The following is a 19,957-nucleotide window of genomic DNA, read 5'->3' as shown; positions in this document are numbered from 1 at the left end:
AGATCCCCTGTGGTCACGTGCCCTCTTTGCGCCTGCAGCATGCCTCTCGGTACTGATTTCTTAGCTGCTGTGCAGTCATGTTTAAGATCTGTCTTTTCCTCTAGGCTATAGATTCCTTCTCCAGCGGATCTTCCCAACCCAGGGATCGAACCCAGGTCTCCCGCATTGTAGGTAGATGCTACCAGGGAAGTCCTGATACAGATTACACGAGGGCTGGGGTGTAATATACTTTTTGACAATTGCAGAGGAGGCTTTCTTTTCCTCTCCTGTGCCTTCAGGGCCTGTGTGGGACATGCTGTACTCTGAGTTCGTTTGGTGAAGGTGCACAGAGTTTCTGACTGAGCCCTGGTTGAGGAAAGGCTGGAGGGAGTGCCTGGCGTTGGGATAGAGAGTCTCGGATGGACTGGTGGCTCAGAATGACAGGCACTAGTATGGAAGCCGAGTGGAGGAGCTGAAATTTGGCTCTGAGGCAGTGAGAAGTCATGAAAATTCGAAGCAGATATGGGGAATATACTGTATTTTGTGGGGCTTCTCTGGTGGCTCAGCAGTAAAGAACTCACCTGCCAGTGCAGGAGACCCAGATTCAGTCGCTGGGTCGGGAAGATCCCCTGGAGAAGGAAATGGCAACCCACCCCAGTATCCTGGCCTGGGAGGCTGTCCGTGGGGTCGCATGAGTTGGACATGACCGAACAACTAAACCACCACCACCACTGTGTTTTGTTAACAGTTAATGCTCTGGAAATCACTAGGAAGATCGTTTGAATGACTCCCTCAGGTGTGGTGGATTGGCTTTCTAAGCAGGATTTGTTTTGTCCGTGGCTCCGCTGGGTCTTTGATATCGCGCCTGGGCTTTCTCCAGTTCCGGTGAGCGGGGCTGCTCTGTGTCGGGGTGCTGGGGCTCCTCACTGCGGTGGCTTCTCTCGGGGCGGCTCCCAGGCTCTAGCGCTCTGGCTCCGTAGTTGGGGCACACGGGCTTAGGTGTCCCCTGGCGTGTGAGCTCTTCCCGGACCAGGGGTCGAGCCTGTGTCCCCTGTATTGGCAGGTAGCTTCTTTACCATTGAGCCATCAGGGAAGCCCTGATTTAATTTTTGAATTATGAACATAGTGTGAAATTTTTATCTTTATGTTTTTTTTTTTTAAAAGTTCAATGTGAAACTAAGGGTATGCAATGAGACGTAAAAGTTCCCCCTTTCCCCCCAGCTTTCAGTCCTATTTTTGAGCAGTAACTCAAGCAGAGTTTTTTAATATGTCCATACTTAAGTTTTTATAAGCATTGATGTATGGTTTTCTGTCTTAAGGTAGATGAGGCTGTTTGTTGTCCTCTAACTTTCCTTTCCTCCCACAGTGTATGTCATATTTTGCATCTCTTTAGTGTGTGAGAGTTATCTTCTTGAAACCTAAATCTGAACCATATTTCTTCTGCCTAGTGCCAAGGCATTTGAACTGGGACCGAATCCCATAAGGTCCTCTCAGAACAGACTACACCTTCTACCTGTATTGATGCCTCCTCCTGCGCTTTTCTGCCACATCCTTACTGTGCATCTGTACCGAGCTTTCTAGTCTAGGGTTTTCATACATGTTGTTCCTTTTGTCTAGAATTCTTCCTTTTTAATTTTCCCATGGTGGCTAACTGCTGGTCCCTTCGGGTTTCAGTTTAAATTTTACTTTGGAAGTCCCCTGTCTGAGCAGTCTTTCTAAAATGGGTTCTCCCTCTTCCTGGCTCACTCTGTCCCTTTGGTTTCCATGTAACATTTATTTCAAGTCCTAGTTGATTTGTTTACTCTCTCCTGTTTCCCTTATTCGGCTGTATGTTCCGTGAGGGCAAAATCTATTTTATGTAATATTGCCCAGTAAATATTTTCCTAATTAATGCACAAATGGATGAATAAGAACATACGGAGCAACCTCATTTTTTCAAAGGCTGTGTAGTATTCCATGTCGATATGTGTACCATTTATGGTACCAGTTTACCAGCTCCCTTAGTTAAGGCCTTTTAAATTGTTTTTTTTCCTTCTGATTTTCTTTCCTTACCAAACCACCACCAACTAAGTGAAAATAATAAATGTCTTTATATATATATCTCTTTGTGCATGCATGTGGGTGTATCTGTAGGATACACTTCTCCAAAATGAAATTTCTGGGTCAAAAGATGTATGCCCTCAAATTTTTGATAGATTCTGACCATTTCTTTTTAAAAAGATTATACCCAGTAGGGAGAGTAGTGCTAGTTCTCCTTCAGATCACTGCTCTTGGCTCTTCTCAAACTCTGGTGGATGAAAAGTAGTGTCTCGTAATTGTGACTACAGTTGAACATATTTTATATGTTATCCTTTTAAATTTCATTTAAGATAAACTTCTTACTTAATCCTTTGCCCAGTTTTCCTGATGACTGTTGGTCTAAAGATCTTGTCAATTTAGTTCTTTTTTACTAAGAAATGTTTTTCTACCTCTAGCCTTGTAGGGAGGGCTTCCCTGGGTGGCTCAGATGGGAAAGAATCTGCCTGCAATGTGGGAGACCCTGGTTTGATCCCTGGGTCGGGAAGATCCCCTGGAGAAGGAAATGGCAACCTGCTCCAGTATTCTTGCCTGGAGAATCCCATTGATAGAGGAGCCTGGCGGACTACAGTCCACTGGGGTTGCAAAGAGTCAGACACAACTGAGCGACTCTCAACCTCCCTCACTTTCAGCCCTACAAGGAAGTTGCACTTTGGGATGTGTCAGTGCCATTGAATTTTGAACTATATTGGGCTTTTTATCCCTTTAAAAGTAGTTTTATAAATATATAAACTATGTGCTGAAAGAACATATTGGAGCCAGGTATACTTAATAGTTTATTATTGAAACTAGTAATAGAGGTTTTTAGTGTCTAGTACATGATATGTTCTCAACAAAATAATTCTTCAGTGAATGAATGACTAGTGAAAAGCTAATTTTAAAGACTATTTGATTTTACTTGGAAGATCATTTAGTGAATTTGCTTTTTGTAGTAGGATAACTTAAGCATTACTGATTAGTTAAAACACAAGATTATTTTGTGGTGGTTTATACAAGAGTTGGATTTGTAGCAGCTGAAGAATTTTTGGAAGTTTCGCTTTGTGTAAATGTTACCTCTCTCTGTACACAGTCCATCCCCATAATATTTATATATACATGCATGTTAAAATATTACTAATGAGCTAATATTTGCCTGTTCTCTCGAGGTAATGAGCCTTTTAGATAGCAGGGTTTATTTTTTTTCCTTTGAATATCTTTTGCAAATATACTATTACACGTTTGAAAGAAAAGACACGTTAAAAGTTTCCTTCTAGACTTCTTATAATCCAGTCTCCGTCAGCCAGCACTCTTCCTGTATTTTGTTCGCGAGGCACTAATTGTCTGCATTTGGCTGGTTTAACACTTCCTGACGGAGAGGCTGTTAAGGGGAAGTATTCTCCAATAACTGTCAGTGGCTTGAACAAAGAACCTTCAAACTCAGTGTGTGGAAGCCACTGACATTCTTAAATGACCCTTCTCATGGAATTTTATCCCTTTAAGCTAAAATTTGGAGAATGTAGGGTCAGCGAAAACAGCAAGGTGTGATAGAGCAGCAAACCTTGATTTTTTTTTTTTTTTTTTGCAGGGAGGGGATAGAATGGGAAGTATAGATTTATCTCTGACTTGAAAACAATTGTTATTTGGAAAATCTCATTAGCAGATGTGACTGCTTGGAGTTTAAAAAAAAAAAAGACTTAAAACTGATGTCGCTTTCAGGACCGCTTTGAACTTAACAAGCACCTATTTGTGGAGCAGACTGGCTAATGAAAGGAAATTAAATTTTTCTGACAACTTCCCCTGCCAACCTCCTTATTCAGGGGATGTTATTAGGTACTGAAGACTTTTAAGGAAGATTTTTTTTTTTTTATTAGACATGAATGAACCAGTTATAAACATCCCCCGCCCCCCATTTTGGGGGGAGGAATCTGACTTGGTTACTCTACATTTTTATGAAGTATTAATGTAAAAGCTTAAAAAAAAAACTACCAGCATTTACTTTGATAGTTTATTTTCCAAAAATTCAGGCTATCTTACCAGCCAGTGGTTTCAAAACATTACCGTCATTCCTTGTGATAGTTTACGTCACCAGATTATTTAAAAAGTTAAATTTACTAGGATTTACTTGAATTTAACATCTTTTCAGCTTTCCTTTGCTGTTTATGGGGGAAATGTATCAGGAATGTCCTATGTTGGGCATGTTAGGTGAGAGTTAATGATCAATGAAATAGTTTAGATTCAAGGCAAGTTTTTGTGCATTCAATAATAGCATTGGTGGCTATTTAGCAATGACTAATCCTTGCATTCATAAACTCTTACCTTGTACTGTTTTATTTGTTATTGAAATAAAGTTAACTTACAGTGTTACTGTGGGCTGTTTTAGAATGCATTTCCTTTTCTTGGCTTTTGGGAAGTTTTCCCCCCACTAGATAGTTCATGGAATTTAAGATTTTAAATTTCTATTAACAAGGTGCAACTGGTAAAGATAAAATTATGTACCCGGAAAAAGGATGAGAAAAAAGGTAATGGAGATTACTAAAGGAATTTTTTTGAGGGGAACAATTGGCAATTCCTATAGATACTGGAAATTTAGTTATTTTATTTCTGGAAAATCTGTGGAGCTCGTCCCAAACAATAGAGAATCAACTCCCCCTGCTGACAGAATCAAGGAAAACATGACGTATAAATATCAGAGACAGAAACACGCTGGCTGTGGACAAGCTTTAATGATCTGATTTATGATTCAGTATTGATTGTAAACATCTAAATTCTGCCCTTAAATTCCAGCCACTGCACCAAGTCATTTGGCATTTCTGGTAGTGCTTCCTGCCAGCTCATTTCCAACTGCTTTGAGTTTCTTAATATAATAATGATGAGGTAGAATTTACATTCCACTTATGGTATTAATTTTACATTTCTCTGACTGAAAAGAGTTAGAAGGTTGTAAAATTGAACATTAAATGAATCGGAGGAGACAGTAGTGCAATATATGACTGCCCTAAAGACATTGTGCAATGGCTGATGGGATTAATGTTGAGTCTCATTTCCTGCTTTTTTCAGGATGCAGATGAAGCTGTCAGAATTGCAAGGGAAATTGGTAAGTTCTTAAATTAACTTTGGTCGAGTTTCTATGTCTTTCAGCAGATACGGTTGAGTAAACACGTAATACCTAATTCCTAGAGAGCAAATAGTACTTTAATAGTTTCAGGTTTCTGATGAGTTTTTCCTCTGGAAGAATTTATCAGCAGCATCACCATATTCTATTATTAATGTGAACTTAAAAGATTAGTTTGACCTTCATGATAGTTCTTTTGTAAGATGAAGTCACTGGCTAATTAAAAGAAGGAATTATCTTAATCGTTCTTGAGACTGGATGGAATGTAAGTTTATATATATGGAGTCAACCGCAAGTTACTTAAGGGCACTCATGATTAAAATGAGGATTTCCTCTTTGACAAGGCTCTTCAAGTTTTTACCTTTTCCTAAGATGTTAAATATCAACTTTATAATCTTGCTAGGAAAGAGAAAATAGAATGTGCATGATTAGAACAAAATATTCTATATTGGAGTAAAAGGTAAACTGAAGAGCATTTTAATGACTGTTTTACTTGTCTGTTTTATGTGTAATTGCACTGGGCCAGTGCTTCCTGACTTTTTATTTTTAAAAATATCCCCGGCACTCTTGACAACTAGTGTACTTTTAGTACCTGGTAATTAAGAAAATGCAAGGGCCTACCATTATCATGGATTAGTGCTACTGTTGAATAACTGCAGTGTTGTATTAATCAGTTCATATTTGTTTACATTTGATAAAAATTTGTAGGAATATGAGAGAGATTAGACAGTGTTTGATAGCTAGGAATTCCCAGCGTCTTAGCATTTCTGGACTGATAGAGCCAAGCTTTTCAGCACCGCACATTAACATTTCTTTAGTCCTGTTTTCTCATTAGATTGATTGTTTAGAGTTATTTTATTCATTCGGAGAGCATTGATTTGGCTGATTTGACTCAAGTCCTGGACTTGAGACCAGGCCCCAGAAAATCTTATTTTATCTGACTGTAACAGCTCTTCATTTAATCATTTCTTCAGGCTCATCAACAGTTTCAAAAAGCATTTCAGTACTTCACAGGAAAATTTGCTAGATTCTGAATAAGTTGAACTATATGGGACTGTTTTGGGGTTTATGTCTTAAGAAAATCAACAGTTTCTCTCTGTGGTTTGAAATCACTGGCATTCCTCATAACCTAAGAGGCTGTATCCTATCTGCTGGCTTTTGTGGACACTCTCCTAAAATAATTTTATTCCATGTGTACTTCTAAATGTCAAAAGTCATCTTTCTAGTTCTCGTTTAGGTATTATTATTATCTATGTAATAGGACGTAATAGTAATATCACAGTAGTATCTACAGAAAAAGAGCAGAATATTTGGAGGAATTTTTGAGAAATACAAAGAGATTAGGATAAAATCTTGAATTACCCTGGTTTGTCACAATTTAAATTGTGAATCTTCAGCTCTTGAAAATGTCCTTTGTGTAAATGACAGATTGCTTAGCTTGCTCTTTCATGTTTTGTCTTCCACTTAATTAAAAAAAAATTGTAACCTTTAAAATAACCGCTTAATCACAATGGGACTCTGACCAGTTCTCATCACTTGGCTTTCTTTCTTTAATATTTTAATGCTGTGCTTAACTACACCCCCCACCCCACTTCAGTTTTATACTTACTGAGGTTATTTTCAGTTTGAGGCTCATTTCTTAATATCTGGGCACATCCTTTATGGGCCTTCCTCTTTTCCTATCTTTCCTCTAATTCTTCCTCACTTGTTTCTTCTCATTTGTAAAATGAATGATCGCCATGATGGCTATTAAATGTAAGAGTGCTAGTGTTTTGCTTATGCTGAAAGAAAGGGAAGCCATAAAATTTAAGGTGAAATAAAACATAATAAAGAACAGGGCAGGGTCATCAACTTTATAAAGCTTTTGGAATTCCCCTGAAAACCCCTTCTGAATCACTCCTGAGACCTCCCATAAAACCTTTTCCCTCAAGTGCCAGCTTCTAAAATAAGTTAAATTACATACTATTAAAGTTTCTGGGTTTTCTGTATTGTTTGGCGATTCGTCACTTTTATACTACTTTTATTGAGATATATCGCATTTTAACTACATTTTGAGTTCAGTGACTTCTCGTGAGTTTGTCCAAGAGTTGAACGGAACATTGATTCCCTGGTAAAGTATGTTCCCTGTTCTAAACAACTGAAATATAATCAAACCTCTCAAACCTATCCATTTGTAGGTTGTGGATGGTCATAACTATTCATAGATTTCTGTTTTACTGTCTTTCTGGGTTATGCAGTGAAAATGAAATTGATCTTTTCTGTGGTTTCCTTCTCTTTCACATCTATGCTGCTTTTCTTTTCTCCTGTGCTGCCCAAGGAGGAAACTACTGCCTGGAGCACTGATGAATTAGGTGTCTTTTGCATAATAGTAGCTCTTGTTTATGGAGCATTTTTTCCCCAGTAGCAGGCACTTTTGTGAATGTTATTTCTAATGCTAATTCTCATCTTAATTATTTTCATTTACATTTAAGAAACAGAGAATTAGAAATGGTAAGTAATTTGCTCAAGGTCACAGAGCTACTGAGTGGTGGGCTGCTTTAAATTTAGGTTCATTTAGCTCCAGGGACCATGTATTTTTCAAGATACTTGGTAAAACTAATAGGATTAGAGGATTCGGGCTAAAATTTGAGTTACCACTTTGTGTAAAATAGTACGGGGCACTTAAGCATGTTATATGTGGAATTTAAGGGTCAGATAGCCTCTTATCATTGACAGGGTGAGAGACAGCTAAGACTTAATATGTTACTTCTATGTACTTGTTTTTTTGGTATTCCTTGCCTCCCTCATCCTCATTCCTGATATTTTCCCTTTGACCTCTCTAAGTTTGAAGATACAAGACCTATTGATCCCGAGTTTATCTTTAACCCCAGAGATAGACAACAGCAGTCAGTGAGCTTGATTTGCATTACAGTTTGATCTGGATCAAAGGTCCTTAATACAATCAGGCCAAAATTGATTCTTGAAAGAAAAAGAAATTGTAAATTTAAACCCTGTCTTTAACAACTTCCAGATTATTCTAATTCCTTTCTTTGGCCTGCCTTCTCACTGTTATAAATCATACTCAATTTAAGTGTAAATTTTTTGGTCCTCAGGTCGTCAGACTCTAAACCTGCTTCTCCCACGGTTTCTCCATCCGAGCAGACGCGCTCAGAAGCTTAACACTAAACCCCGAGCTCTAGCCTGGTGCCCCTTCCCCTGTCATCCTGTCGTCACTCTATCAATAGATACTGTCAGTTCTTCATTTAGCTTCTCTCCCATATTCACTGCTCACTGTCTGACTACCAACATTCTCCTCCAAATTACCATTGTTCTAACAGGGACTATGATAACAGTTTCTCTACTTCTCTTCTTAAACCCTTTGAAACCTTTCTTCACTTAGCAGTTGGTGTGATATTTTAAAACTGTAAATAAGGACTCAACCCCATATCATCCCACCCAGCCGATCCCGGCTTTAAACCCATTAATGTCTTTCCACTGCACTTAGATAAAGTGAAAATTCCTTTCTGGGACTACAGACCTGGAATGATTTGACATCTGCCTTTCTCTCCAATTCCATTTTGTACTCCTTTCCTTGACTGCCATACTTTAGTCACTAGCTTTCTTGAACACATCAAACTTAGAATAAGAGTTTTGGGGATAGGGTGCAAAGCCTAGAACACTCTTACTGATATCTTTCATATCGTGGATTAAGTGTCATATATTCAAGGGTAGAGACTCTAACATTTCCAGTCAGTCATTCTGTTTTATAGAAAGTGAAAGTGAAGTCGCTCAGTCGTGTCTGACTCTCTGTGACCCCATGGACTATATATGTACCGGGGTTGCCCTGTCCTTTTCCAGGGCATCTTCCCGACCCAGGGATTGAACCCGGGTCTCCCGCATTGCGGGCAGACGCTTTACCCTCTGAGCCACCAGAGAAGCCCCTGTTTTATAACCATATTCTAAATCTCTGCAAAGGACTCGTGACTTTTGGATATTTTTCTTGCTTGTTAATTTTTCCTGGTATATTATTTTGAAAAATTTCAATCAGACAATATTTTAAAAGAATTTTACAGTGTATTCCTATAGGTGCTATGCTGTGCTCACTTGTGGCTGACTCTTTGTGACCCCATGGACTGTAGCCCGCCAGGCTCCTCTGTCTATGGGGATTCTCCAGGCAAGAATACTGGAGTGGACTGCAATGCCCTTCTCCAGATCTTCCCAACCCAGGGATCGAACCTGGGTCTCCCTCATTGCAGACGGGTTCTTTACTATGTGAGCCACACCAGGGAGGCCCAAGAATACTGGAGTGGGTAGGCTATCCCTTCTCCAAGGGAACTTTCTGACCTAGGAATTGAAACAGGGTCTCCTGCATTGCAGGCAGATTGTTTACCAACTGAGATACCAGGGAAGACTGGGGTACTTATATACCCAACACCAAAAACTCCATTATTAATCTTTTGCTAAATTTGCTATATTGCTTATTTGTTTGTTAAACTATTTAAATTTTGGTGCATTTCATAGTACATTGCAAGTACCAGTATGCATCCTACTAAATACTTCAATATACATGTCATTAACTTAATTCAGTTTGTATACAATTTGGTTATTTTAAGGTAAACTCTGTATACAGTAACATGAACACATTTGAAGTGTGTATTTGCTGATTTTGATATATGCATACTGCAAACACCACCAAGATGTTGAGCATTACTGTCACCCTGGAAGTTTCCCTCATACTCAGTCCTTATCAGTCCTCACTCCCCCCACAACCAGGTTTAGAGACAACCTGTTCTAAATTTTTATACCAAATATTCATTTCAGTTCAGTCGCTCAGTTGTGTCCGACTCTTTGCAACCCCATGGGCTGCAGCATGCCAGGCCTCCCTGTCCATCACCAACTCCTGGAGTTTACTCAGACTCATGTGCATTGAGTCAGTGGTGCAATCCAACCATCTCATCCTCTGTCGTCCCCTTCTCCTCCCTCCCTCAATCTTTCCCAGCATCAGGGTCTTTTCAAATGAGTCAGTTCTTTGCATCAGGTGGCCAAAGTACTGGAATTTCAGCTTCAGCATCAGTCCTTCCAATGAATATTCAGGACTGATTTCCTTTAGGATGGCCTGGTTGGATCTCCTTGCAGTCCAAGGGACTCTCAAGAGTCTTCTCCAACACCACAGTTCAAAAGCATCAATTCTTCGGTTCTCAGCTTTCTTTAAAGTCCAACTCTCGCATCCACACGTGACTACTGGCAGAACCATAGCCTTGACTAGATGGACCTTTGTTGGCAAAGTAATGTCTCTGTTTTTTAATATGCTGTCTAGGTTGGTCATAGATTTTCTTCCAAGGAGTAAGCGTCTTTTAATTTCATGGCCGCAGTCACCATCTGCAGTGGTTTTGGAGCCCCCAAAATAAAGTCTGTCACTATTTCCCCTGTTTCCCCATCTATTCCCATAATGTGATGGGACCAGATGCCATGATCTTAGTTTTCTGAATGTTGAGCTTTAAGCCAACTTTTTCACTCTCCTCTCTCACTTTCATCAAGAGGCTCTTTAGTTCTTCTTCGCTTTCTGCCATAAGGGTGGTGTCATCTGCATGTCTTGAGGTTATTGATATTTCTCCTGGCAATCATGATTCCAGCTTGTGCTTCCTCCAGCCCAGCCTTTCTCATGATGTACTCTGCATATAAGTTAAATAAGCAAGGTGACAATATACAGCCTTGACATACTCCTTTCCTGATTTAGAACCAGTCTGTTGTTCCATGTCTAGTTCTAACTGTTGCTTCCTGACCTGCATATAGGTTTCTCAAGAGGCAGGTCAGGTGGTCTGGTATTCCCATCTCTTTAAGAATTTTCCATAGTTTGTGGTGATCCACACAGTCAAAAGCTTTGGCATAGTCAATAAAGCAGAAGTAGATGTTTTTCTGGAACTCTCTTGCTTTTTCTATGATCCAAGGGATGTTGGCAATTCGACCTGTGGTTCCTCTGCCTTTTCTAAATCCAGCTTAAACATCTGGAAGTTTACGGTTCATGTATTGTCCAAGCCTGGCTTGGAGAATTTTGAGTATTACTCTACTAGCGTGTGAGATGAGTTCAATTGTGCAGTAGTTTGAGCATTCTTTGGCATTGCCTTTCTTTGGGTTTGGAATGAAAACTGACCTTTTCCAGTCCTGTGGCCACTGCTGAGTTTTCCAAATTTGCTGACATATTGAGTGCAGCACTTTCACAGCATCATCTTTAAGGATTTGAAAAAGCTCAACTGGAATTCCGTCACCTCCACTAGCTTTGTTCATAGTGATGCTTCCTAAGGCCCAGTTGGCTTCACATTCCAGGATGTCTGGCTCTAGGTGAGTGATCACACCATCGTGATTATCTGGGTCATGAAGTTCTTTTTGTATAGTTCTTCTGTGTATTCTTGCCACGTCTTCTTAATATCTTCTGCTTCTGTTAGATCCACACCATTTCTGTCCTTAATTGTGCCAGTCTTTGAAAGAGAAGAGTGAAAAGCTGGCTTAAAACTCAACATTAAAAAAACTAATATCAAAAGCATCCGGTCCCATCATTTCATAGCAAATAGATGGGGAAGCAGTAAGAGACTTTATTTTCTTGGGCTCCAAAGTCACTGCAGATGGTGAGTGCAGCCATGGAATTAAAAGATGCTTGCCCCTTGGAAGAAAAGCTGTGACAAACTTAGCATATTAAAAAGCAGAGACATTGCTTTGCCAACAAAGGTCCGTCTAGTCAAAGCTATGGTTTTTCCTGTAGTCATGTGTGGATGTGAGAGTTGGGCCATAAAGAAGGCTGAGTGCAGAAGAATTGATGCTTTTGAACTGTGGTGTTGGAGAAGACTCTTGAGAGTCCCTTGGACTGCAAGGAGATCCAACCAGTCCAGCCTAAAGGAAACCAGTCCTGAATATTCATTGGAAGGACTGATGGTGAATCTGAAGCTCCAAAACTTTGGCCACCTGATGCGAAGAGCCGACTCATCAAGGAAGACCCTGAGGCTTGGGAAGATTGAGTACAGGAGGCGAAGGGGATGACAGAGGACAAGAGGGTTGGATGGCATCATCAACTTGATGGATATGAGTTTGAGCAAGGTCTGAGTGATGATGGAGGACAGGGAGGCCTGATATCATTGCAGTTCACGGGGTCTCAAAGAGTTAGACACGACTGAGCGACTGAAAAACACCACCACCTACAACTCTCATGCCAGAACATTTTCAGTACCCCCAAAAGAAACTCTGTATCCATTAATGTGTGTGTGCACACAAGGGCATGTGCTCAGTTACGTCTGACTCTTTTTTAATACCATGGACTATAGCCCACCAGGCTCCCCTGTCCATGGGATTCTCTAGAATCCCATGAATGCTGGAGTGGGTTGCCGTTTCCTCCCCAGCTATCCAATGATAGTCACTCCTTATATCCCAGCCCTTGGCAATCACCAGTTTGCTTTCTGTTTCAATGGATTTATCTATTCTGAATATTTCATATAAATGGAATCATAAAACATATGACCTTCTGTGTTCACTTATATTTTCAAAGTTCCTGTATATGTATATTGGTACTTCATTCTTTTTATGACCGAATAATATTCCATCTTGTTCCAGAATACTAGAATGGGTAGCCGTTCCCTTCTTCAGGGGATCTTCCAAACCCAGGAATCAAACTGGGGTCTCCTGCATTGCAGGTGGATTCGTTACCAGCTGAGCTACCAGGGAAGCCCAAATAATATTCCATTGTGTGTTTATAGAACATTTTATGTATTCATTTAGCTGCAGACAGACATTTGGGTTGTTTCCATATACTGTTGTAGATAGTGCTGCTGTGAATATGCATATCTATGCATGTTTGCGTATGTATTTTCCACTATCTTTGTATATACCTAGTTGTGGAATTGGTTTACGTGGTAATTCTATGGTTAACTTTTTGAGGAACTGCCAGTCTATTTTCCCCAGTGGCTGAATCATCTAACATTCCTACTAGCAGTGTATGAGGTTTCCAATTTCTTCCCATCCTTGCCAATACTTGTTATTTTCTGTTTTTTTTTTTTTTTTTTTTTTAATATTATGGCCATCCTAGTATGTGTGAAATGATATCTCACTGTGGCAGATATTGGCAGAATGGATAAAAAAAAAAAATCCAACTATATGCTGTCTCTAAGAAACTCACTTTAGATCTAGACATAGAGATAGAGTGAAAGCAAAAGGATAGAAATAGATATCCCATGCAAATAATACTCAAAAGAGAACTGGGGTGGGTCTACTAAAATATATTTTGTCTGTCAGACAAAATAGACTTTAGGTCTGAAACTGTCAAAGAGATAAAAGACACTATGTATTGACTATTATAAACATATATGCACCAAACAGCAGATACTGAAAATATATGAAGTAAATATTGACAGACTTGAAAAGAGAAATAGATAGCTGTACAGTAATAGTTGGGGACTTCAGTAGTACAATTTAATAATGAGTAGAACATCCACAGAGAGCATCAATAAGGAAGTAAAGATCTTAACAGTTTGAACCAATGACACTTTATAGATATATAGAGGACACTCTACCCAATAGTAGAAGTATACACATTTTTCTCAAGTAATTCTCTATTAATAGGAAGAGTGAATGATTGAGTTATAAAGAATTGAGTTGTAGAGCATTTTTGATGGAAAAGAGAAAATAGTATCAAGCTGGAACAGTATCTCATAAAGTTTGTTCCTTACCCTGCAGAATCCCAGGATTCAGTTTCATATGGAAATACTCTCTTGTCTCTTGTAATCAATTACCTTGATGGGTTGCTCTTCTCTTAAAATAGTGTGGGATTTTCTCTGCATTAAGTAAATTCTTTCTTTGAAAATGGTTGTTTTGTGTTCATTTGCGTAGTATTTTATAGTGAAACTGACCATGGGTTAATTTATATTTCTAGTACTTTGTATTTCTAGTGGCTTGCTTGGTAGCAGCTGGGAAAGAATCAGCCTGCAATGCAGGAATCCCCAGTTTGATTCCTGGGTCGGCAAGATCTGCTGGAGAAGGGATAGGCTACCCACTCCAGTATTCTTGGGCTTCACTGGCGGCTCAGATAGTAAAGATGGCCTGCAATGCGGGAGATTTCTGGTACTTAAGACAGCGATCATCACAGAAGTATGTATTCAGTGAATGAATCCAAAGAGAGATGTCTATATAAGTATGGAAATGAAATAAGTAGACACACATTTTAAAGTTTTTTTTTTTCCCACAGTATTTATAGATCATGATTTGACAATACTTTTTCTCATTTTCTCCCCCATCATCTCCCAGTTTGTAATGGAGATATCTGGGAAGAGTAGCAGTATTAAGTAAGCCAGGATAAACTCTCAGTTAACAGATAACCAAAAAGAAGAAAAAAAGCTAGGATTATTTAAGTAAACTTAGTATGTGATTGTTAATGACTATAGCACGTCAATCCATTTAGGCTGTCCTGGGATTCATTCAGTTCAGTTTAGTCGCTCAGTCATGTCCGACTGTTTGTGACGCCATGAATCGCAGCATGCCAGGCCTCCCTGTCCATCACCAACTCCCGGAGTCTACTCAAACCCATGCCCATCGAGTTGGTGATGCCATCCAGCCATCTCATCCTCTGTCATCCCCTTCTCCTCATGCCCCCAATCCCTCCCAGCATCAGGGTCTTTTCCAATGAGTCAACTCTTCGCATGAGGTGGCCAAAGTACTGGAGTTTTAGCTTCAGCATCAGTCCTTCCAATGAACACCCAGGACTGATCTCCTTTAGGATGGACTGGTTGGATCTCCTTGCAGTCCAAGGGACTCTCAAGGGTCTTCTCCAACACCACAGTTCAAAAGCATCAATTCTTTGGCGCTCAGCTTTCTTCACAGTCCAACTCTCACATCCATACATGACCACTGGAAAAATCATAGCCTTGACCAGACGGACCTTTGTTGGGAAAGTAATGTCTCTGCTTTTTAATATGCTATCTAGGTTGGTCATAACTTTCCTTCCAAGGAGTCTTTTAATTTCATGGCTGCAGTCACCATCTACAGTGGTTTTGGAGCCCGAAAAATAAAGTCTGACACTGTTTCTACTGTCTCCCCATCTATTTCCCATGAGGTGATGGGACCAGATGCCATGATCTTAGTTTTCTGAATGTTGAGCTTTAAGCCAACTTTTTCACTCTCCTCTTTCACTTTCATCAAGAGGCTTTTTAGTTCCTCTTCACTTTCTGCCATAAGGGTGGTGTCATCTGCATGGCTGAGGTTATTGATATTTCTCCCGGCAATCTTGATTCCAGCTTGTGCTTCTTCCAGCCCAGCGTTTCTCATGATGTACTCTGCATATAAGTTAAATAAGCAGGGTGACAATATACAGCCTTGACTTACTCCTTTTCCTATTTGGAACCAGTCTGTTGTTCCATGTCCAGTTCTAACTGTTGGATTCATTAGCAGGACTAGTGGAAGTTTTAAGATTCAAATGTATGAGAGTCTTTTAATGAACCTTCTTGGCTTCACACTAACCTGTCATGTTATATCTTACATTCTCTGTAGGTTAGGCTCTCCCATAAATTTCTTCTTGATATCAGTCTTCCTACCACCTTGGCCCCTGTCTCCGATACGTATGTAGGAACTTTATTATCTTTTCTTCTCTGCCCTGGCTATTTTTTCTGTTCCTTTGGCTAGTTTTCCTTTTGGCATGGTATAACGTTTAAAAAAGTTTCTCTTGTTTTTTTTAATATAGAAGAACAAATTGTTCATGCTAACAAGGGATAGAAATACTTAGCTAAGGCCTAAATCTTTTCCTTCTTTCATATTGCTTAGAAAACTTTTCACATGTTGCATGTGACTTTGTGGTTAAAGATATATCAAGGAAGCATTTGAAAAAATATTGCAATTTGTATCTTTTCCCCAATCTTAACATCCTGTTAATTCATTTTTCAATTTGGTCCTCAGTAGAAGAGATATTTAATATTCATTTATTTAATTAGGAGATTTACTAAGTAACGCCTGAGGAAAAATTATGTTGAAGAAAATGGTGTTAAAGTATTCTCACTTTTAAGGTTTTTATTTTGCAGTTTTCGTATTATTGAAGTCCTGTAGTCTTTTGAGGTTCCAGTGATAGTCCGGGTTCTGTATCCCTTCTCTCCTTTCTTCGTCAGTTGGGTGCTTACATCTTCTTTCGTTGCTCCAGTATACGCACTCTGGGTTTAAGCATTATTTCACAAGCTCTCTTTCTGTATTTTGCCATGTTACATTTGTTCTCAGTCTCTCTCTTTTGGTTTTACTGTTGTTCATTCTTGCATACCTGTTCTTTTTTCTGTCACTCTATTGCAAAAGACTCTACGTAATGTTCAGACACTAATGTGAAGACAGTAAGCCTTTGGTTTTTGTTTGGAAACTTTCTGTCAGCTCATTCTGCTCCAGTCTAGACACTGAACCATGCTTGATTCTGACCCATGAATCAGAGTTAGGGATCTAGTAGTTTTTATTTGCCTGAGTAGAGGAAAGGTAGCCCAGATCAGTTTTTCCAAGAAAAAACAAAAACAAAAACTAATTGCCTCTCTTTGCCATATTTAAACAAGTACTGTTATGTACTGGTTTACTTTCTTATAACACAGCTTGTTTAAATCTTTATGTGTACACTACTGGTTCATTCTTATTTAAACTCTGTGTATTTGTATAGATATCTGTGTGTTCATGTGTGCATAGTCTTCTTAGGAAAGGCAAAATGTCCTGTGCCCACTCTACACTTTTTCATTTTCCAGTGGTAAAAACTCAGTGATAATAAGGATCACCTCTAGGTACCTTTCTTAGAGATTTTGTTCATCTGCAGTAGTAGTAGAGATATGAATAATTCATAGTTGGACTGTAACACATATGTTTATGTTATAGTTACAGGATAATTATAGGCCCTAGGGAAATATAAATATGTATCACTTCAGTCTGAAGTGTGCTATTCCGAAGATATATCAATACTAAATTGATAATGACTAAAGTAACTATAACTTTTAATTAAAAGGTGACAACACGATAGTGAAAAATTATGACCAAATAACAATATGGGAAATGCATTGATGATGGAATTTGTTTTTCCAAATTGTTTGAATTTTAACTATCTCCTTGTTTGTCTTCACAGTAGGAACTTTTCAGTGTAGCCAAGTGTTGCATGGCAGCTAAATTGCCTAGTAGATTTTGAATTATATTTCCTTGGAAAACTTAGTAATGTGGTAATTCTTAATTTGAGTCTATGCAACCATCATTCGTTTATCAGAGCTGTAGTGTTACACCTTTTTATTGCCCTTGCCCTGTAACCTTAAACAGCAAAGATTTTCCTCATCCTCCATGTTCACTTCCCATTGGTAACACTGTGGGGTGCATTGGAGTTCTAGACTATGCCAGCCTCGTCTGGGTATGAGGCTGATGGGGTTTCTGTCATCCACAGTGGCACGGATCATGGAGGCAGGAGGTAGAGGGGTCTCTCTCTTTTTTTTTTTTTCCATTTATTTTTATTAGTTGGAGGCTAATTACTTTACAACATTGCAGTGGTTTTTGTCATACATTGAAATGAATTAGCCATGGATTTACATGTATTCCCCATCCCGGTCCCCCCTCCCACCTCCCTCTCCACCCCATCCCTCTGGGTCTTCCCAGTGCACCAGGCCCGAGCACTTGTCTCATGCATCCAACCTGGGCTGGTGATCTGTTTCACCCTAGATATACATGTTTCAATGCTGTTCTCTTGAAACATCCCACCCTCGCCTCCTCCCACAGAGTCCAAAAGTCTGTTCTATACATCTGAGTGAGTCTCTTTTTCTTTTTTTGCATATAGGGTTATCGTTACCATCTTTCTAAATTCCATATATATGTGTTAGTATACTGTAATGGTCTTTATCTTTCTGGCTTACTTTGCTCTGTATAATGGGCTCCAGTTTCATCGATCTCATTAGAACTGATTCAAATGAATTCTTTTTAATGGCTGAGTAATATTCCATGGTGTATATGTACCACAGCTTCCTCATCCATTCGTCTGCTGATGGGCATCTGGGTTGCTTCCATGTCCTGGCTATTATAAACAGTGCTGCGATGAACATTGGGGTGCACGTGTCTCTTTCAGATCTGGTTTCCTCAGTGTGTATGCCTAGAAGTGGTATTGCTGGGTCACATGGCAGTTCTATTTCCAGCTTTTTAAGTAATCTCCACACTGTTTTCCTTAGTGGCTGTACTAATTTGCATTCCCACCAACAGTGTAAGAGGGATCCCTTTTCTCCACAGAGGGGTCTCAATTTTGATCAGCAGTTCTCTGTAATTCAGCATTCACTATTATATTGCATTATGTGGTTTTGCAGTTTGTATATCATTGTCATCATGTCCTCAATCTTGAATTCATCCCCTTTTCTCCATTTATCCTGTGGCTCCATTTGTTCAAGCCAGCGTCATCTTTTGCTTAGACCACTGTAATAGGCTTCCAGATGGCCCCTCTGTCACAGACTGGGTGCCTGTCTTAAAGCAGACCCTGGAATTTTATTGGGGAACACTCTTGGGACCAATGCACATGAGGGAGTGAACGAAATTGTGGACTGAAGGGGGATTTGAATTGAGTTGAGACGCAGACTCAACAATGGCCTTAGCGCTTCCTACAGAGAGTTCTCCATGTTGAAAAGTGAAAGTCACTCAGTTGTGACTCTCTGAGACCCCATGGACTACACAGTGCAGGGAATTCTCCAGGCCAAAATACTGGAGTGGGTAGCCTTTCCCTTCTGCAGGGGATCTTCCCAACCCAGGGATCAAACCCAGGTCTTAGGCATTGTAAGCGGATTCTTTACCAACTGATCTATCAAGGAAGTCCAGTACTGGCTGGTCTTTTATATTAAATAGCTGTCTCAAATTGGGGCAATAAGATTGAACTGTTATACACCTATGTTAACTAAGCCTTGGGTTCAGGCTGCCCCTTGGAAGAAGTAATACAAGCTGAGGACAAGTCAGCTTTTGGTTGACGATACTTCCAGCAGTTTGGAGGACTGTCCTACTAAAGTGGTGAGATGGACAGAGCTCTGTTTCATAATTTTAATATGTATTTTCCACAGTTGTTCATTTCTGAGTATTTTCAGAGTTCTGTTAGGATTTTTGAATCAGGTCATTTAGGAATACATTAACAGTTTCAACTTTTTGTTATATTTCTAATTTAATTGCTTTCTGATTGGTGAGTATCATCTTTCTTATTTAGAAACTTTTTAATTTGATGAGAATTGCTTTATGGCCAAGGAGTAAATCACCTTAAATACATCTTCCATGTGTGCTTGAACAGAGTGTGTATTCTCACAGTATTGTAGGTCATGTTTCATAGATGACCAATAGATCAAATCTACCTATTGGGATTTTCAAATCTTCTAGTGATGTTTTTGGCTATTTGATCAGTTTTTGAGAGAGTAGATTAGTGTTGTTGTCTTGCTTGCCAGGAAGTTAATGGGGAACATAGCAGTGTAATGTGTCTTCTTGGCTGATTTTACTTTTTATCAATATGTATGGCTTTTTTTGAGTTTGCTTTCTAATTTCATTTTATCAGTATTCTGCCTAAACCAGGTTATTTTGGTGTTTTCCTATGTTCTTTCTTTTTTATTTTTCCAGCCAACCAGTAGTCTATTGATTGAGGTATCTCTTCTGTGAGTGTATATACTGATTTTTTTTTTTTTCCAAGACTGGCACTATCTTTTAACCATAAATTTCAGTTGATGAACATTTATTGTATTTACTACTTTCTGATTTATTTATATTATCTTCTTTTTATTTTTGCTCCACTTCTTGGATTCTACCTTCTCTCCTTTCATGACTTCTTGTTGATAATGATTCTCTTTAAAATTT

General features: G+C 39.2%; 1 protein-coding gene across 1 annotated transcript in view; it reads left to right on the top strand.

Moving 5' to 3' along the window:
• The window catches only part of PCCA (propionyl-CoA carboxylase subunit alpha), a 337,509-nt gene that overhangs the window by 98,806 nt on the left and 218,746 nt on the right, over nucleotides 1-19,957 (top strand). The window contains exon 8 of the mRNA XM_020898588.2: nucleotides 5,092-5,128. Coding sequence (XP_020754247.1) covers nucleotides 5,092-5,128 — 37 coding nt within the window. The remainder of the gene's footprint in view (nucleotides 1-5,091; nucleotides 5,129-19,957) is intronic.

This window comes from Odocoileus virginianus, chromosome 8 (assembly GCF_023699985.2).
Source record: "Odocoileus virginianus isolate 20LAN1187 ecotype Illinois chromosome 8, Ovbor_1.2, whole genome shotgun sequence".
NCBI classification, from domain to species: domain Eukaryota; kingdom Metazoa; phylum Chordata; class Mammalia; order Artiodactyla; family Cervidae; genus Odocoileus; species Odocoileus virginianus.
Note: the sequence above shows the minus strand (reverse complement) of the source record. Positions and strands in the feature narration are given on the sequence as shown.